At 57.7% G+C, this 19,218-nt stretch overlaps 9 protein-coding genes across 9 annotated transcripts; 5 read left to right on the forward strand and 4 right to left on the reverse strand.

The window, feature by feature from the left end:
• Positions 1–124: 124 nt before the first annotated feature.
• On the forward strand, positions 125–1,612 carry PSEUBRA_002664 (Phosphatidic acid phosphatase type 2/haloperoxidase; the record flags this gene model as incomplete). Its single annotated transcript, XM_016437053.1, has 1 exon — positions 125–1,612. The coding sequence occupies one exon, from the start codon at positions 125–127 to the stop codon at positions 1,610–1,612; it is 1,488 nt and encodes a 495-aa protein (XP_016292568.1).
• Positions 1,613–2,240: 628 nt separating this feature from the next.
• Positions 2,241–4,991, reverse strand: PSEUBRA_002665 (Protein of unknown function DUF4449; the record flags this gene model as incomplete). Its single annotated transcript, XM_016437067.1, has 1 exon — positions 2,241–4,991. One exon carries the CDS (start codon positions 4,989–4,991, stop codon positions 2,241–2,243), a length of 2,751 nt encoding a protein of 916 aa, XP_016292569.1.
• Positions 4,992–6,513: 1,522 nt separating this feature from the next.
• On the forward strand, positions 6,514–7,276 carry PSEUBRA_002666 (GNAT domain protein; the record flags this gene model as incomplete). The annotated part of the gene is made up of 2 exons (XM_016437061.1): positions 6,514–7,012; positions 7,089–7,276. 2 exons carry the CDS (start codon positions 6,514–6,516, stop codon positions 7,274–7,276), a joined length of 687 nt encoding a protein of 228 aa, XP_016292570.1.
• A 178-nt stretch (positions 7,277–7,454) lies between these two features.
• Positions 7,455–8,564, reverse strand: PSEUBRA_002667 (uncharacterized protein; the record flags this gene model as incomplete). The annotated part of the gene is made up of 1 exon (XM_059464872.1): positions 7,455–8,564. One exon carries the CDS (start codon positions 8,562–8,564, stop codon positions 7,455–7,457), a length of 1,110 nt encoding a protein of 369 aa, XP_059321296.1.
• A 362-nt stretch (positions 8,565–8,926) lies between these two features.
• On the reverse strand, positions 8,927–10,489 carry PSEUBRA_002668 (Aminotransferase, class I/classII; the record flags this gene model as incomplete). The annotated part of the gene is made up of 1 exon (XM_016437074.1): positions 8,927–10,489. The coding sequence occupies one exon, from the start codon at positions 10,487–10,489 to the stop codon at positions 8,927–8,929; it is 1,563 nt and encodes a 520-aa protein (XP_016292571.1).
• A 979-nt stretch (positions 10,490–11,468) lies between these two features.
• PSEUBRA_002669 (uncharacterized protein) lies at positions 11,469–11,930 on the forward strand (the record flags this gene model as incomplete). The annotated part of the gene is made up of 1 exon (XM_016437060.1): positions 11,469–11,930. The coding sequence occupies one exon, from the start codon at positions 11,469–11,471 to the stop codon at positions 11,928–11,930; it is 462 nt and encodes a 153-aa protein (XP_016292572.1).
• A 1,126-nt stretch (positions 11,931–13,056) lies between these two features.
• PSEUBRA_002670 (EF-hand domain pair) lies at positions 13,057–15,627 on the forward strand (the record flags this gene model as incomplete). Its single annotated transcript, XM_016437065.2, has 1 exon — positions 13,057–15,627. The coding sequence occupies one exon, from the start codon at positions 13,057–13,059 to the stop codon at positions 15,625–15,627; it is 2,571 nt and encodes an 856-aa protein (XP_016292573.2).
• Positions 15,628–16,330: 703 nt separating this feature from the next.
• PSEUBRA_002671 (ATPase, F1/V1/A1 complex, alpha/beta subunit, nucleotide-binding domain protein) lies at positions 16,331–17,944 on the forward strand (the record flags this gene model as incomplete). Its single annotated transcript, XM_016437066.1, has 1 exon — positions 16,331–17,944. One exon carries the CDS (start codon positions 16,331–16,333, stop codon positions 17,942–17,944), a length of 1,614 nt encoding a protein of 537 aa, XP_016292574.1.
• Positions 17,945–18,158: 214 nt separating this feature from the next.
• PSEUBRA_002672 (Brix domain protein) lies at positions 18,159–19,025 on the reverse strand (the record flags this gene model as incomplete). Its single annotated transcript, XM_016437082.1, has 1 exon — positions 18,159–19,025. One exon carries the CDS (start codon positions 19,023–19,025, stop codon positions 18,159–18,161), a length of 867 nt encoding a protein of 288 aa, XP_016292575.1.
• Positions 19,026–19,218: the final 193 nt, after the last annotated feature.

Below are 19,218 nucleotides of genomic sequence, written 5' to 3' on the forward strand. Positions count from 1 at the left end.
CACGCTCTTCACCATCACACGTTCCCCGGCTGGTCAACGTAACGGAGGCGTCGGCGACGACGGAAACAACGACAAGTACCATCAGGCTCAAGGCGACGACAACGCTGCCTTTCATCACTTCACCATGGCAGTAGCCTACTCCGCCGCGGGAGCTTCTTCCGCTACGGGACCACGTCTCGCCTCGGGCGCACCCAACAACCCCAACGGTGCCGTCTTCCAACTACCTCCCAAAGCGCGTCTCTACCTCCCTGGCTGGCTCCACTACCTCTTATCGCGGATCCTCGCCGCTGCAACCCGTCTCACCTTCTCCACCTCCGTCAGCGAGAACCTCGACCGCTTCCGAGCATGGTCGCCGTCCATAGGCGAACGCTTCAAGTACGGCTTCCTTCTCTTCATCGCCGTCTTCTCGCTCTTGATCATGGAGTCGCCGGCGTTTCCCTACAAACTCATAATCCCAGCACTCTACGGTACTACACTCCTGTTCCCGGTGACGTCGCAGTTCTTCCTGCCCGCAGCACCCATCTTCGCGTGGCTCATCCTGTTCTACTCGTCCAAGTACATCCCTGCCTCGTTGCGCCCGCACATCTGGGTGTCAGTGCTGCCGACGCTAGAGACCATCTGGTACGGTGCCAACATCTCCGACATTCTCACACAATTCGGTCACCCGATACTCGACGTCTTGGCATGGATGCCATATGGCGTGATTCACTTCGCAGCGCCCTTCTTCGTAGCCGCGTTCCTGTTCACCTTTGCCCCACCAGGGACGGTCAAGGTGTTTGGCCAGGCATTTGGATTCATGATGCTGATCGGCGTCATGATTCAAATTGTCTTTCCGTGCGCACCGCCCTGGTACGAGCTGAGAGAAGGGCTCATACCTGCGAACTACGGGATGAGAGGGAGCTCCGCCGGGTTGGCGAGGATCGATGCTTTGTTCCACGGGCACGGCTACACTTTAACCTTCAGTTCCGCTCCTGTGGTCTTTGGAGCATTCCCCTCGCTGCACGCAGGCAATGCGACCATGAAGGCCCTTTTCTGCAGTTACTTCTTTCCTCTCGCTGTCAAGGTGGGGCGCTTGAGGATCGACACGAGGATATTCTATTGGACTTACTGCTTTTGGCTGTACTGGTGCACAATGTATCTGATGCACCACTACCTGATCGATCTGGTGGCCGGAGCATGCCTGGCGACGGTCTGCTTCTACTTCTTCCTCACCGACGAACTCCGCGAGGCCATGGAACAGCAATACCCTTACCGCAACTCTGCACCCGCCCCACCCAGCGCAGCGCCACCGAGCAACAGACCGGACCAAGGTTTCGCCTCGACAGCTGCCGCAGGACAAGGTTCCATCGCATTGGACACATTACGCAGCAACGGTGGCGCGCCGTACGTCTCTGGACAGGGCGGCGCCAATGGCGATGAAGAGTCACAGAAGGGCAAGCCCGAGGTCATCTTCTCGATCGACGACTCGGCCACTGACAACGGTGATATTGCAGGCTCAACAGCAGACGAAGACAAGAGGAGGAAGGACGCTGCCGCTCTGCTGGCCAGGACCAAGTCACCGCTGCAGAGGGTCAGGTCTCCCGCTGTGGAGAGGATGCGCGAAGACGCTTGATGACACGGAAGGTGACGGAGCGACTTCTAGCACAGCCTGTACTCTAGACATCTCACTCACGCAAACAATACGTTGGCTTTGGACACACATGCGCACGCACAACGCGAGTGGATGGGTCGGCTCAAGCCCGAAAGCGTTGTTGCGGGAGCGCTGTTATTTGAACGGTCCGGGTCAGTCGCACGTCGAACGTCTTTGCTGCACCAGCGAAATTCATTTGGCAGGTGAGGCTTCCGATCTCGCTTCGGTGTTGGCTCACTGGGAGAAACCGCTTTGAGTGGGTCACGGTCTGCAACTGGCCTCTGCTGGTTGGGCCACCGTGCTCGTCTGTCAACCTGTGTGAAGACGCTGAGCGTTCCCAGAAGCTTGACGTTGCACCGGCGCCCCGGACCCTCCTTGTCGCCCTCGCTGCCCCTCGCTCACCACCCTCATCCACTGCTCGCAACCCTTGCCTCTCGCTTGCCGTCACGCTCACCAACACTCCCGGAGCAAGGCGAAATATCTCCTCCTCCTCATTTTCCCTCACAACGATCGCCACCCGACGCCCCTCGTTCACTCAAACGCAGACAAGATTGACAGTCAAAAGAATCATTAACCAGCGCTACCTACAGTGCAATACAAACATGTGCAATCAAAGATCAACATCGTCGGAGCTACCCCAGTCAAACGCAGACGAGCGCCAACCGCTCTCGCGCTTCTCCTTCCTCTCCTGCTTCTTCGACTCTTTGCTGAGCTTGTCGGCCTCGGACTTGAGTTTTCCGCCCTTACCCTTGGCTTCGCCCTCCAAGCCCTTGACGCCCTTGCGCACCTCGTCGACCGCCTCGCTAGCACCCTCGCGCAGCTCCTGCGCCCCCTGCTTGACCTGCCTCACCCCCTGACGCACCGAGTCCTCAATGTACTTGTACTCCTCCAGCTTCTCCTTGGCGTAACGGAGGGGACCACCCTTGCCAGGGAGGAGTTGCTTGGAGTAGGAAGCGCCAATGGCGAGCTTGAACTCGTTGTGCGGACCTTGGACGCGGAAGCCCTCGGCGAGACCCACTTCGGTCCGGGGCTGCTTCGACTTGCTTCCGTAGGGCTCGAAGGCATCCGTCTCGGGAGCAAAGATCGCTTTGAGGTAAGCCTTCGGCGACACACCCTGACCCTGCTGCACCGCCGTCTTGCTGTAGCTGTTGATGACCTTGGCCCTCTGTTGAGCAGCCCACAGGCTACGATCCTGGTTCTGCAACCACGACTTGATCTGCTCCTCCAGCAGCTGCTGGAACACCCTCTTGAGCACCGGACGCACAAACGGCATGAGGAAAAAGTTGAGGAACCAGTGCTTGGTCTTCCTCACTTTCACCTTGAAGCTCGACATGTCGACACTAACACGGTTGACCTTGTAGAAGCTCTCCTGGTCGTCCTCATCCGCGTTCTCGAGCTTGACCACGAAGCTGGTGCCGTTGTGGCCGCCGAGGTCGAGGTCGAGGAAGCCGTAGTCCTCCCAGCCCACCCAGCCGGTCTTCTTGTTGATGTAGTACGCCACGTCGGCCGCCTTGACGCGCAGCCCTTCGATCTCGAGGTAGAGATAAGCGTCAAAGTTGCTGCCGAACGACGAGCGACGTTGGTCGAGCGTGAGGTCGTTGCGGTTGACGACGCGGATGCGATCCGGCACAAACGACGCCGTCGAAGCGGTCAACGAGAGGTCGTCGATCACCACATCCGCCTCGCGCGAGACAAACTCGATACGAGGGAACGGGATCGATTGAATCTCGTTGATGATGCGCGGCACAAAGACCTCGACCGTGTCGCGCACCAGACCACCCGCTTGGCTGCGCAGATCGTTGAACAGGTTGATCAACCCCTGACCGGGCCCGCTGCCAAAAATGCGGTCAAAGTCGAAAAAGTTGAGATCCGACCCGAGCTTTTCGATTCGCTGGCCGAGCTCGCGCAGCTCGGGATCTTCTTCGAGCCCTTCGACAAAGGTGGCGATCTCGTCGAGCGTCTGGTCAAAGTCGCCGCGCAGCTTGGAGAGCTGCTTGTTGGCCTCCTTGCCCGTAGCATTGAAGAGCTTCTGGGCTCGGTCGTACAGATCGGACGCCATGCGATTGGAGCGGTTGGTCTGGATGAAACCATCCTCGTTGAGAGCACGGTTGATAAAGTCCTTGACATCCTCGACAAAGTCGCGCAGCTCCTTGCTCTCCTTGGAAGCTTCGTTGTCGTAGATCTGCTTGGCGTGCTCGAGGAGACCCGTGACCGACTTTTCGACCGGCTCGAGCGATCGACCGGCAAAGGTCTCGAGGATGTCCTTGAGCTGGTGGAACGCCTCGCGCATGTTCTCGTTGGCCTCGGCTTCGGGCGTGTCAATATCAATATCGGTCTGCTCCTTGGCCTTCTCGGCGACATCCTGGACAATGTCGGTCCACTTGTTGGCAATGGCGTACAGACCGTTGAGGGCGTCCTTGAATTCGGGGTCGCGCTCGACGGCGTCGACAATTTGCTTGACACGCTCCAGGAACTCGTCCTTGACGTCGTCGGGGGTCTTTTCGTCGAGGTAGCCGATGGCCTGCTTGGCCGAGTCCTGGAGGTTGTCCTGGGCCTGCTTGGCGCCACGCTTGGCCGACTCTTTGGCGTTCTCGAGGTCCTTCTTGCTAGGAGCGCGGATGTCGACAGCGTCGCCTCGCTTCTTGCGCTCCTCTTCGCTAGGGCGAAGCTTGCCCTCGGCACCGCCGGCCTTCTGCGCTGCCGTGGCAGCAGCATCGGCGGTCAGATCACGGAGGAGGAACTGGATATCGGCGAGAAGATCGCGGAAGGCCTTGGAGGTGATCAAAAGCTGAGCCATCTGCTTCACCTCTCCGAGCGCCTTGTTGGCGTCCTTCTTGGCCTCGTCCAGCAGGCGACCGTCGGCGCCGACCGAAGAGGCAGAGGGAAGACTGGCCGAGATGCCACCTTCGTCGGTCACATTGATGGAAGCCTGGGACGTCTGGTAGATGAATTTCTGGATCTTGTCGTCGCCGTTCTTGCTCTCGCCGATGCGCTCGATGCAGGCGAGGATGCCCTTGATGTCTTGAAGCACCTTGGCACCTTGCTGGCTGAGCTTGGTGGAGCCAGCGACGTTGCGTTCATCGAGGACGGGGCTGGACATGACGGCCTCGATGAACTGGTTGATCTGCTTCTGCGAGGGCAGCTTGCCGGCCTTGATGGCGCCGACCATCTGGGCGATGTGGGCGAGCGTCTGACGAGAAGGAGCGATCTGACGAGCGGAACCCTCGATGTCATCCGGGTTGACGCCATAGTGGCGGGCGGTGGCCTTGGCATCGCGAGCGGCATTGCTGCTGTACTGCTCGACGCGCTGACGCGCCTGCTGGGCGTTGGTAGGAAGGAGGGGCTCACGTTCGGACGACATGATCAAAAGGAGTGACGCAGATGTGATGTGAGGTGGTTAGGATGATGTGGTAGGCTCTCGTTGACGGGGCTCGCAAGATGTGTAAGGGGCAAGCTCGAAAAGGAGCAAGCGAGCGAGCGTTACGGTGAGGCCGACGGATGGATGAAGTGACAAAGAGAGAGCAGGTGAGAAGACTTGTTGGTTTTTGAGGACAGCGACGGGGAGGGCTTAAGTAGTCTCGAGGGCGGGCTCAGTCTGGAGCGACGAGGATGATGGCCGGCTGCATTGGGCACAGTCTCTATTCAGCCTCAAGGGTCGCAGTGGAGTCGACCCTGGGGGTGGGTGAGCTGTCAGTGGCAGCAGCCGAGTGGTGAACCTCTGTGGAAAAGCATGACTGTTCAGGCTCAGTTGGAGAGGGCATCGAGCGAGTGACGCTGAGGCTGCTCTTGCTTTGACTCTAGCTCAACACTCTGAGCGTGGCACCTCAGCTGAGTTCGGCAAAGGAGCGATGGTCAAGGGTCTGGTGTGGGGGACAGGCCGAGACTCGCCTGGAGCTGGAGCTGCAAAGGGTGAGTCAAGGGTCGTCATCGCAGCACGGACTCGAATCAATCTCAGGGTTCTGGCCCTCAGAGACACGTTCGCGTTCATATTTTTGGCTCCTCGCATGCAGGGCTGACAGCCAACCCACTCTTTTGTGCAGGCAGGAACAATGAAATCTATTTTCGGCATCATCCTCACCTTACTGTCCCGCTCGACTGGCTTCTCTACAGTATTCTGTTCGCGGCTCAGTCTATATTTTCTTCCCACAGATACAGCTGCAAGTTGAGCTTCACGCTACCAGACTTTGCTGCAGACAAAGGCAGAGCAGAGACGTCAAGCAGTTGCAAAGTCTCGTCAAGGTTGAGCTAGAGCATGACATGTGGAGGCAAAAGCGTGTCAAATGGACTCGAGAAAGGAGCAACCAACACAGAGTACGCGATGACGACGTTCTGCCGCTGCGGTGCCAAGAGAGCCAGGGCACGTCCATCTCGATCAGTGCGACCCTTTCCCAGTTCTCCGGTCCACATCGCAACCGAAACACCACTCTTCAACCCCGCTCCTTTTGCTTCAATCCTAGACCCTGTCGACTCGAGAGATCCGGTCCAGACGGCAGTAGGGGGTCTGGACAAAGCCGGATGTGTGCGAGGTCACGCGAGCTGGGCTACTTCTCGCACAATTCAGAGCGCCATGGACATACTGTTGCTCGGATGCATCATCTCGCACACAGCCACATCGCTCGGGAAAGCACGTTTGTGGCGCTCGATGCTTGTCAGTAGCCTACAATCGGGGCGGCTGGTTGAGCCTCTCGGTGGATCACAAGCTTCGGGAAGCATGCGGATGAGTGAGCAACGATCCCGTTGGCGAGCGATTTTCCCAATCATGTTACGTTTCACAAGCTTACAGTTTCGGAAATTTCGGTCGGTTCTCGGCGCTGTCAAACGGACAAGTGAGTGGACCCTGACGTTCCTGCTTTCTTCTTCTCTCCCTCCGCTCATCGTCCAGGATGTCCGCCCTCGGTAGCGGCGACAGTGCCGACAACATCGCATCATCGTCTCAAGGCAACAATGCAAACTCCGACGAGATCACCTTCGAGCCTTACACAGGCGAACATCAGATGCCGTCCATCATCCAGCTCATCGAAAAGGAGCTGTCGGAACCATACATCGTCTACACCTACCGCTACTTTGTCAATCAATGGCCTTCGCTGTGCTTCCTCGCCTTTGCGGGAAGAGAAGCGATCGGAGTCATCGTATGCAAACTCGATCGGCATCTCAAGGGCTCGAGGCTGATGCGTGGGTACATCGCCATGATCTCAGTCAAGTACGAGTACCGGGGGAAAGGACTGGGCAAGAGGCTTGTAAGGAGGGCAGTGGACGAGATGGTCAGCAAGGGCGCACAGGAGGTCGTGCTCGAGACCGAGGCGGATAACCAAGGTGCACTGGCGCTGTATGAACGACTGGGCTTCATCAGGGAGAAGCGGTTGCACCGCTTCTACTTGAACGGTAAGTACGACGAGTTCGTAGCAGTGACAGAGAAAGAGAGTATGCTGACACTCGTATGACACACTTCGGCTTACAGGCAAGGACTCGTTCAGATTGATACTGCCAATACCGGAGAAGATGCAGCAGCCGATATCGCCCGAACTCGAGATGCCTCCACCCACAGGTCTCGTTCAACCACCATACCCGTCGTCATCATCGGAAGAGCCCCTCGCATTCGCTCCCTCCGCCTCGTACTCAGCATATACCCACGACCACATCCTTTGATACCACTCATGATCAATTCAGACACTTTTGCATCTCAACATTTTACCCAGTTGCTTGCCGTCGTTCAGTTCTCGTACACCGCAGTGTAGACCACCTTTGGCCCCGGCGCAGATTCCTCGGCACCCGTCCGCTTCCCACATCACTCCTTCTTCCGCAGGCCAGCCTCCCTCCAGGCAGGCTAACACCCCTCGAGCCAACGCGACGACTTCCTCCCACGTGGCTTGTGCGAACCGAGCATCGCGCGGTTCCCCGGGCGGATCTCCATCGAAGTGTTGCTGCGTTGGAGCGCGGTCGGTCGAGCGGGAGGCGGTGTCTCGGCGTGGCGCACGACGAGCGGGGATGCAGGTCGATGCGACGTTTTGCTAGCTGAGCACGCTGGGATGGGCGAGAGAGCTTCCGGTCGGTTTGGTGGGCGGAAGTCCAGTGCGTCCGTGTGATTCCCTGTTGGGATCTGACCAACGTTGCCCGTCGAGGCAGATCTCGCCAAGCCAAGCTGAAGTGGCCCCGCAGGTTGTCCAAGTGGGCTCACCTGCGAACGCTGCAGCGCCGATACGTGAAGCGATGCCACAGGTTCCGCTTGTGAAGTTGGAGAAGTGGGCCCACCGCACATCGTCCAATGGGCTTCCCGACTCTCACTCCCTTTTACGCATAGGGACGTCGCCTTGCTGGGAGGCGAGCTCTGCGGAGTGGTGCGGTAGCTCTCACCGCTGTCAGAGTCCGAGTCGATCGCTGATTCAAGCAGGATGCTGGGTCGATCGAAGAATTTGCCGTTCCAGCTCGCATCGAGCGCGCTGCCTGGGCTGTACGGAAACGGCGCCGCGTCCTGCACTCCATCTGTTGCCAACGTGAAGCCGCGGAAGAACGGAGAGAGGAAGCCGGGCGAGCAACTTGGCACAGTCAAAAAGGAACCCGAGTCCAACGCATCCGGGGATGAAGCCAGAGCTCGCTCCACCACCGACAGCCGCGCGGGATCCGTCTCGATCCACAATCGCGCCGATCGACGCGCCGGCTTGGTCGTCTTGAAAGTTGGCACGTCGAGATGCGCAAGGTACTCGTCAATCTGCGAAATGATCCATTGCGGATCGACCTTGGCTTCGGAGCTTGGAGCGACAGAAAGGTTCGTGCACGCGGTCGAAGGTGTGTACGTCAGATCGAGATAGGACTCAGAAGTCCCAGGTGTCCTCTGAACGCTCGTTGAGGCGCTTGGAATGGCGACATTCTGAAGACGACGTGTCCTCTGACGACTCGTGTCGATGAACAGCCCAAGCGCGATGGCTTTGTCAGTCATGCTGTCAATAGTGAGCAGAGACGGCAGCTGACGACGATGGTGTTACGGGGTCAGCTCGAAGCACAGGAAAGCTAGGAAGAAGAGGCGTGGAGGATCGCCTTCACCATGCGGCATCTGGTGTACCGGGTCGAGTCCCCGTCGGTGGGTCAGCCCGCTTCATTTGCGAGCATCGAGACGTCGTGTTCAGATCATTCGGCTTGTTAAGCAAAGCTGACAAGCAGAGTCTCGATGAAATGCCGCACATACCCGTTGCGGCTGATCAATCTTACGTCGACGTTGAGATGCAATAGAGTACATAGCACGGATCGCCTTCATTTTGCCTTCTCGACGCCCGTCAGCCTTCGACGGAGGTGAAAGCCACTTCACTGAGCAGCAACGCCCCATCCAGCGCCCCTCTCTTCCCACAGCTCGCTCAGGATCGCCAGCCTTGTCGGCAGCGAGGACAGCTTCTCGGTCGCCACGTTGGCGATTGACACGCGCAGTCGTGAGCCGGAAGACTCGGGCGAAGTCGCGTCGGCGTCAGCGGGCATGAAGAAGGCGCCCGGCAGCACGACCACACCCACCAGCTCGGCGAGGGCTTGAGCGACCTTGTCCGAGGGCACGGTCGTGAACGGGTGACGCAGGAAGACGTAGTATGCGCCGGCGGACTCGACGTGCCAGCCCCACTGCTCGGGTGACTTGGCCTGGCTCGCGTCCTGGCCGAAGAAGGGAGGGACCGGCTCTGAGAGGGCTTCAATGAATGCCCGTCTGCGGACGCGAAGCTCATTCGCGACGGATGCTCGCCATGCGAGCTGCTGCGGGTCTTCCATGGCCCATGCTACGGCTCGCTGCGTGTCGGTGCGTGGAGGAGCCACCTGGAAGTTGTCAAGCGCTTTGGCGGTGGGCCCAAAAACAAGCTTGTCTGCGCCCGAAGCGTCCTTGATCTTCTGCTGCAGGAAGGCAGAGTGCGCAACGAAGCCACCGAGACGGTGTCCAGGGATAGCATAGCTCTTGGAGAAGCTGAAGAGCTGGATGATGGTGCTGCGCCAGTCCCAATTCGAGTCCCAGCTGCTTTCAGCCAGACCTGGTGGCGCATCCTCGAAGAGATCGTGCGGACGCGCAAAGTCGTGGGGCAATGCAGGCGTCGGAGCGGAAGCAGAGGGTTTGGAAGGGTCGTTGAGGTCGTTGCCCGTCAAGAGAAAGTCGCGGTAGGTTTCGTCGAGAATGAGGGCAACTCGATACTCCTTGCACAGCACAGCAACGTTGCGGATTAGCTCGGGCGGGTAGATGGCACCAGTCGGGTTGTTGGGCGTTACGAGCACGACACCCTTGATCGTCTTTACCGATGCTCGACTGTCGCTCGCTAGCAAGGCGCGGATCATTTGCACGTCGGGAAAGTAGTCTGGCGGTTTGGTGTGAACAGCCGCAACCTGAATGCCAAATGCAGTCATGGTCATCTGATGATTGAAGTACCACGGGTCGCAAATGATGAGTGCGTCTCCCGGAGCGGCGATCGACGTGGCCACAGCGGTGAAGGCGAGGTTGCATCCTGCAGTGATGCCGACATTGTCCTCAGTGATCTGGTTCCTGTCGCCCTTGCCCGGGGTGCGGTAGACTCTGTTGATGTCTCTGGCCACCGCTTGACGGAGCTTGGGGTCGCCAAAGACGGGGCCGTAGCCATGAGAATGACCTGCTGGTGAAGAAGCGTTTTCTGGCCTTGACTCGAATTGAATGCGCTCGAGCAACGCTGCTGTTGGTGGGTCACCGGGAACGCCTTGAGCTAGGTTGAGCAAAGGGAACTCGGACAGCACACCCGCCGCAACCAAAGGCGATGAGCTGGAAGGATACGACTGCGCCCATTTGGCACCGATCTGTACTGGAGGATCGATGGTGAGGATATGGAGAAAGGGGTTGAAGTCGTAGCTGGGCCCCGTAGAAAAAGACATTCTGAGGCTTGATGCCGTCTTTTGAGCTTTGTGCAAGTAAGAACGAAGAGGTCTGGCTGATGTGACTGCAAAGAAGGCAGTGACAGATGGCCGCATACGCTTGATGGGCGGTAGAACTGATGGCTGAGCCGTCTGTATGCGACCAGAGGTGATGTGGTTGTGGAGATGGAAGATGATCTTGACGCCATGATGAGACTGTGGGGCAACAATGATTCTGCGGCGACTTGAGCGGCATATTTTCTATCGTAATTTCGGACATGCTCGGCGCGTGCCTTGTGTGATCATAAAGAGGAGCATTTGATTGAGTTGACAGAACCTCTTTGCCTACAAGCCTGATAGGTGTGGTCCGTGGCATCGCTATCGCGATGACTCACAAGAGTCTCTGTAGCCCTTCACACCATCACGCGGGCTCTGAAGTGGCTGAGTAACTACGGCCTGCTGCTGGCTTCCGAATCACCGCTGTGCTCAGAAAAGGGGCCAAACACGCTCGGCTGTCGACCAAAACGCTCTATTTGAGTGGACCCTTAAGAGGGCGACTTTTAATGTTGCCTTGCCTTGCTCTTCGTCATTGAAGGCGCTGAGCTTGATCATGCTCACAACACGGATGTAGTGTCGAACGCCGGGGGAAGCAGAACGCCATTCGATCCATCAGGGGGGCATCAGCAGGAAGAGAAGGAGACCGAATCGGCCGCGAACGAGCCGTGGGATGCGCCTCGCATTCTTGAGCCCCTGAAGGAGGTGCATGTGTCAATAGGGGGAGGTCTGAGCTTGGCTGTCAGGCTATGCTTAACGTTCGACAGCTCCTGATCACCCAGGGATACATATACGAGCCCTGAGCCCCACTCAAGCTACAGACGCTTCGGCCTCGCCTTCACGAATCACGACCAATCACGAATTGTTACGACCACAGACGCTCGCCAAACCCAAGGCATACCCAAGCATCCTCTTTCTACCGTCCAGTCTCGGCGCAATCGCAAGCATGGGCTCGGTCTTTTCATGCCTCGCATCGACCTTCATCTACCTCGGCGAATTCTTGGAGAACGTCTTCTTGGCCCTTGGCGAGATTGGAGCCGTGCTGGTACGCGGCGTCTTTGGCATCATTGTCAACCTCTGCGATCTGCTAGCAGCGGTGAGCTGTTGCTACCGAGTACCGTGGTCTGAGCGACCGGACCGATCCTTCTTTAGCTACTCGACCAACACTGCAGCTGTGGTCACGAATCAGAGTGCTCTCGCATCTGTCGGAGGCAAGCAAGTGCTGTCGAGCGTGTTGACCAAGGAGGGCAGACAGCTGCGCAAGCAGATCAAGGCTGCTAGAAAAAAGGAAGTTGCGCTCAAGCAGGAACAAGATGCAGCTGCCAAGAGCGCTCAAAGCGCAGACGAGCAGAGCAAGAACGGGGCCAAGCCGGACCAGGAGGAGGCCACTGTCACCACCAAAGCCTAGGATGAGAAGCAATCTCGACCCGATCTCGCAAGATGGGAGCACTTGGTGTCCGGCTCACCTCGACTGGACAGCATCCTGCAGAACCGGCGTCCACGGCGTCTAGATTGTAGTCTACTGTGCGCCATCAGCTGAGCCAAGAGAAATGGCATGCTTCGGCGAATCTCGCAACCTTGTGGAAATCATTTCGAGGTGGTGCAGATCAGCCACATGTGTTGCTGATGCATCTCACCGAGCCATGTTGACGGACAGAATTCGCCGAGAAGACACATCACCGGGAGGCGAAGCGAATCGAGCCAGAACTGCGTCTCGGAAAATCTTGTTCCTAGAAGCGCTACAGAACGGCAGAACTCGCTTTAGAAGCGACACACTAAGCAGGGCAGCAGACCCTTGAAGTTCACCCGAACGCGAGCTGACGTTGACTTGCTTACTTGCTCATGTTGCTAGTGAATCAGTCTGATTGGACATGGAAGCGATGCCAAACTGAGTCTATACCCGGTTGATGCGCGCAAAGCAAGATCGATTGCTTGCTTGCAAAGAGGAGAGCAACAGCATGTCAGGTATCGACAGGCGGCTTTGAGCAGGATGGCAACGTGCCTATCACCGATGCATCTTGTCGGCTGTGACTCGCTCATTTCTTCAGAGACAGGATCGGCAGTGTGGTTTGGTGGTGACAGCAGCCAAAGTGCCGTCATTTCCTTGTGCTTTCAACCACGATCGGACCGCCTTTCCGCTCAAAATTTCGCTTTCCGACATGTCGCGCTCAAGCCTTCCCACAGAGAGAAAGTCCAAGCGCCTTGACCAAGGGTCTATCCACCCTATCGTCCTCAGACGACGTAATCGAATCCCCTGCCAAGCGCCTATGATGAACGAGTGAACATGTGAACAGTCCCAAGTCCGAAATCAAGTCTGTCCGTTCCGAGTGAGAGCAGCACCCTCTTCGGCTATACTTGCAGTCGCACAACCCAAGCCTCTCTCATTCTCAATTTCTTTACTCGCACCTATCTTCTCGACCTCTCCCTACCCTATCCCTCGTCCCTTCTTACACACTCGTCGAGAGTTGTACCCCTCGCACAACCACCATCACCCTGGATCTTGACTGCTCTGGGCGTTGTTTGTTGTCGTCACAATGTTCCGTAGATCCCTCACGCAAGCGCCTCGCGCTGGCGTGCGATTCGCGTCCACCTCGTCCACCACCGCTTCAAGGCGAGCGTTTTCAAATCGATCCGCTCTCGTAGCTGTGGCGCTCGCCGGTGGTGCTGCCACTGCATACACCTTAGCTATGCCCAGCATCTACGCCGATGCTCCCGATACTGTACCAGGTGACACTCGTCCTCATCCTCTCTGGTCGCCCCCTACCCGTGCTCAGATGCTCGACGCCCTCAAGCGCTCATCCGCAAGCAGCCTGCGACCCAAGTCGTCCAAGGCCAAGTCGGACAACGCCAGTCTCTTGCCTCTTGCCAAAGACGCCAAATCCAGCAGTCCCAGCCCCGCTGCTTCCGCCCAGTCTGGCGGCGCTGCTGCCTCCCGCAGCGGTGACGAGGACGACGAAGGATTTGACATCCTCGTGGTCGGTGGTGGCGCTACTGGTGCTGGTGTTGCCGTCGACGCCGCTACCCGTGGTCTCAGCGTTGCCATGGTCGAACGGGACGATTTTGGCGCCGGTACCTCCTCCAAGTCCACCAAGCTCGTTCACGGTGGTGTCCGATACCTCCAGAAGGCCGTCTTTGAGCTCGACTACGAACAGTACAAGATGGTCAGGGAGGCGCTTCACGAGCGAAAGACCTTCCTCAAGATCGCGCCTTACCTCTCCGACCACCTGCCCATCATGCTGCCCGTCTACAAGTACTGGCAGATTCCTTACTACTGGGCTGGTACCAAGATGTATGACATCCTCGCCGGTTCCGAAAACATGGAGAGCTCCTACGTGCTCGGCAAGGGCAAAGCGCTCGAAGCCTTCCCCATGCTCAAGGCCAACGGTCTCGCCGGTGCCGTCGTCTATTATGACGGACAGCACAACGACACTCGTATGAACGTCGCCCTTGCCATGACCGCAGTGCACCACGGTGCTGTGGTTGCCAACCACACCGAGGTGGTGGCCATCCACAAGAAGCCCGTCGCTGGCAAGGCGGATCAGATCTCCGGCGCTCGAGTCCGCGACGTGCTCACCGGTGAAGAGTGGGACGTCAAGTGCAAGTGTCTTATCAACGCGACTGGTCCCTTCTCCGACACTTTGCGAAAGCTCGACGCTCCTACCGCACAGGAGATTGTTGCTGCATCGTCCGGTGTCCACATCACCCTCCCTGGTTACTTTTCGCCGCGCGACATGGGTCTCATCGACCCTCAGACCTCGGACGGCCGAGTCATCTTCTTCTTGCCGTGGCAGGGCAACACCATCGCCGGCACCACCGACACGGCTGCTCCTGTCGAGGCGCATCCTCGCCCCAAGGAGGAGGAGATCCAGTGGATTCTCGACGAGGTGCGCAACTACCTCAGCCCCGATATCAAGGTTCGACGTGGCGACGTGCTCAGCGCGTGGTCCGGTCTGCGCCCCTTGGTCAAGGACCCCGCTGCCACCGACACGCAGTCGCTGGTGCGAAACCACATGATCAACGTCTCCGAGTCCGGTCTGCTCACCATCGCGGGTGGCAAGTGGACCACCTACCGTGAGATGGCCGAGCAGACCGTTGATCGTGCCATTGACGAGTTCAAGCTCAAGCCGCAGCGTGGATGCGTCACCAAGAACACCAGGCTGTTGGGCAGCCACGGCTGGACCAAGACCATGTACGTCAAGCTCCTGCAGCGTTTCGGTCTCGAGACAGAGGTGGCACGTCACCTTGCCAGCACTTACGGTGACCGAGCGTGGAGCGTGTGCTCGATCGCCGAGCCTACTGGTCAGCGATGGCCAGTGCACGGCAAGCGCATCGACCAGCTGTACCCATACATCGAAGCCGAGATCCGCTACGCTTGCCGAAGCGAGTACGCTGCCACTGCACAGGACTTCATCGCACGCCGAACGCGACTCTCATTCCTCAACGCCGAGGCGACGGTGGATGCGTTGCCTCGCGTGATCGATGTGATGGGCGAGGAGCTGGGCTGGGATGAGAAGCGCAAGAAGCAGGAGTGGGCGGACAGCGTCGACTTTATGTCGAGCATGGGTCTCCAACCTGCCCGCGTTCAGCAGCTCAAGGAGACGTCGCTCGACCAGATGCGCAAGCTTCGCGAGGGCCAGCAGAAGGCGCTCAAGGTATCGTCGCTCGGTGCTGCATCGCTCGACGAGAAGGACGCGCTCGCCGTCGCCGCGCGCGCCTCGTTCACCCCGGAGGAGATGGAGGAGCTCCGCACCAAGTTCAAGCTGCTCGACGTCAACAAGGACGGCAAGCTCGACTCGAAGGATCTCAAGGAGGTGCTCCAACGTATTGGGTATGATGAGGTCGACGACTCCACCCTGCGCGGCATTGTGAGCGAGGTCGACTTCACCAAGACCGGCGCACTCCACTTTGAGGATTTCCTGGACGTCTTTGCCGCACTCAAGGATGCGAGGTTGGAGAACGCTTTCACGCACATTCTGAGCGAGATGGACTCGCAAGGTCTGCAGCCCCCTGCACATGATCCTGTGGGACCCGCTGCGAAGGAGAAGTCGCAGCGAAGGGATGCTAGCCGCACCATTCCCGTCGAGAAGAGCGGCGGTGGATGGTAGATCTTTTTCACTCGCTAGGAACACACAAACACACACACGAAAACCAGAAGCTTTGTCACGCTGTAGCATTTGGAATGCAACGATCATTCACTGTAGCCTGGTTCGACGGTGATGATAGCTTGCATTACGAAGTCAGGCGGTGAGCATAGTGTGTGTTGCTCAAAGAAGGTGGGTGCGAGAAGCTATCGAGCAAGGCAGTTGGCAGCGCGCAGTGTTATCGGCCGTGTGTCGAGAGCTGAACGACATGCGTAACAGCAGCAGCTCGCCCCTTTCCTCGCTGCACCAAGAACGACGCTTGGGCCAAATTCTTGGAAAGTGGAAATTTGAGTGAGGGAGCGAGCCAACGCTTGGATCACACACGAATCGCACCAAAATCGATTCGACTCCGTCACCGCTTCAAGGCTGCCAGAAATTCGCTTTGCCAAGCTGAGCTGCTGCTGATACTGCTGCTCTCGCTGATCTCCACTTTTCTAGCAAGAGCTCTCATCCTTCTTCCCACCCCTGCTATCCACATCCCTGATCTCGTCGCATTCATCAACTTCCTACTGCAGCTCATCAGAAAAGCAGACTCGAGCATATCAGCATCAGCGTCAGCTCAACCGCCGAGACCGCTGCACCTTATCTCGACTTGGACACTGACTCAGGAGCACCAGGCAATTCGACACCTCTCACCTGGGCCGAACAGCCTCCCGCCTTCATCACCATGTCGGACCCTCGCATGAGCGACAAGGAGCTCTTTGACCTCAACGCTCAAGCTGCTACCAAGAACTACAGCGTCGACCCTCGTCTCGACTACCGCACTGTATCCGCTATCAACGGTCCCCTGGTCGTCCTCGAAAATGTCAAGTTCCCTTCCTACAACGAGATTGTCTCGCTCACCCTCCCCGACGGCTCTCGCCGTGGTGGTCAGGTGCTCGAAGTCTCTGGCAACAAGGCCATCGTCCAGGTCTTCGAGGGTACTTCTGGCATTGACGTCCGCGACACCCACATCGAGTTCACCGGCTCGTCCATGAAGCTGCCCGTATCCGAAGACATGCAAGGTCGAATCTTCAATGGTTCGGGTGCGCCCATCGACAAGGGACCTCGAGTGTTCGCCGAAGACTACCTCGACATCAACGGCTCGCCCATCAACCCCTTCTCCCGCGTCTACCCCGAGGAAATGATCCAAACGGGTATCTCGACCATCGACACGATGAACTCGATCGCCCGAGGTCAAAAGATCCCCATCTTCTCCGCCGCCGGTCTGCCGCACAACGAGATCGCCGCGCAGATCTGTCGTCAGGCCGGTCTGGTCAAGCGACCCGGCGCCGGCAAGGGCGTGCACGACGACCACGAGGACAACTTCTCCATCGTCTTTGGTGCTATGGGTGTCAACATGGAGACGGCACGCTTCTTCAAGCAGGACTTTGAGGAGAACGGATCGCTGGATCGTGTCACCCTCTTCCTCAACTTGGCCAACGATCCGACGATCGAGCGAATCATCACCCCGCGTCTGGCGCTGACGACGGCCGAGTACTACGCGTACCAGCTGGAGAAGCACGTGCTCGTCGTTCTCACCGACATGACGTCGTACGCTGATGCGCTGCGTGAAGTCTCCGCTGCGCGAGAAGAGGTTCCCGGTCGTCGTGGTTATCCTGGTTACATGTACACGGATTTGTCGACCATCTACGAGCGAGCTGGTCGAGTTGCGGGCCGCAACGGCTCCATTACGCAGATTCCAATTCTGACCATGCCCAACGAGGACATGACGCACCCCATCCCCGATTTGACCGGATACATCACCGAGGGCCAGATCTACGTCGATCGTCAGCTGCACAATCGACAGATCTACCCGCCTATCAACGTGCTCCCCTCGTTGTCGCGACTGATGAAGTCCGCCATTGGCGCCAAGCACACGCGTGGCGATCACTCCGATGTGTCGAACCAGATGTACGCCGCTTACGCCACCGGAAGGGATGCTGCGGCGATGAAGGCCGTCGTCGGTGAAGAAGCCCTCAGCAGCGAAGACAAACTCGCCATTGAATTCATGGAGAACTTCGAGAACAAGTTCATCAAACAGGGCGCTTATGAGAAGAGACACATCTTCGACTCGTTGGATATCGGGTGGGATCTGTTGAGGATTTTCCCCAAGGAGCAGTTGAACCGCATCTCGCCCAAGGTGATCAAGGAGTACTACTCGAGGCGCGCCAAGAAGGAGGGTAAGGAGGAGGAGGAGGGCAAGGGGAACAAGGATACGAGGGACAACAGCGAGGATAAGAAGAAGGACGATAAGAAGGATGACAAGAAGAAGGATGATAAGCTCGTGGATGACGAGTAGACCGTCGTTGGCGTTTGACGGATTTTGGACTCGCTTTTTCTTGGTTTCGTTTGTTCCTTCATGCTGTTCTCGTTTTGTGACTCAATTCCATAAACTGACCGCAATCATCCCTTGTTGACGAAGTGCGCTTCTGTGTCTCTGATCTCAACCACTCATCGGCGCTGGAACAAACGAATGAGATGCAAACGATACAAGTACAAACCTCCTCCCTTGTTTACAACTGATTCCGCTTCTTCGCAGTATTCATATACGGCCGGAGCACCCACTCTGTATCCGCCTCCCCTTGATCCAGCGTACCCTGTTTGATCTCGTACACCCTGGCCTCGAACCTCGGACCCACCTCTGCCAGTTGGACCTCCCTATGGCTCGTCTTGACGTAGACATGATGTCTGAAGGAAATAAAATCATCCTTGTTGACCCAGCTCATGACTCTGGTGCTCTCCTCTTTGGGGACGGGGAAGAGGAACTTGAGTGCGCTCTGCACTCGCGCGCCGAGTTTGCTGTTGAAGTTTTCGAAGATAAGGTACGGGTATTGTTCCGAGACGGTACTCGACTGAGCGCCGACTTCGTGGCGGAGTACGACGTTGTGCAGTGTAAAGAGCAAAGTTGGACCATGAGGAAAGTGGCTCACCACCATGGCGTCGGGTACACCTCGATGTTCGTGCAACACCACCATATCCGTTATCCCATTGCTCCGTGCTGCCGCTGCAAGATCGCTCACCGTATACCCACCACGATTCAACCGCGTACTGTTGGGAAACAACAACCGCACCTCCTTGGCAAACTGCGTCAACCTCGAACTTGGATCTCTACTCGTAGTGACCAACACCCGTGGATCGTAGGTTCCAGCGCGCGAGTACTCATCGTCGATACTGCTCCCCGGCACATCCTGCGCTGCATCCAGCGACAAATCCCGCCCGAGCTCTTCGGCTTCTTTCCCCCGAAGCGATGGTGGGAGAGGTTTTCCGGATGCGAGCGCTTCCCGGATCTGTTGCTTGCGCTCGTAGATCTGTTTTTCTTTGCTCTCGAGCGCCTTTTTGTAGATGTACTCGCGTCGCTCGCGCGTTTGCCGGCGGAGCATGGTAGGCGCTTTGTGGGTGGGACGGGACGAATAGGGTTAGTTTGACGAGAAGACCTGTGAGGATTGGGCTACTACGTGACCGTGGAGAGGGGCTGTTGACCGGCTTGTGTTTGATGTGATACCCGTCGAGGTGATACCCGTCGAGAAAAAGCTGGGAGAGTCGCAAAGGTATGAAGAGGTATGGTGTGGGTGC

The sequence above is a fragment of the Kalmanozyma brasiliensis genome (genome assembly GCF_000497045.1).
Source record: "Kalmanozyma brasiliensis GHG001 unplaced genomic scaffold PSEUBRA_SCAF2, whole genome shotgun sequence".
Lineage (NCBI taxonomy): Eukaryota > Fungi > Basidiomycota > Ustilaginomycetes > Ustilaginales > Kalmanozyma > Kalmanozyma brasiliensis.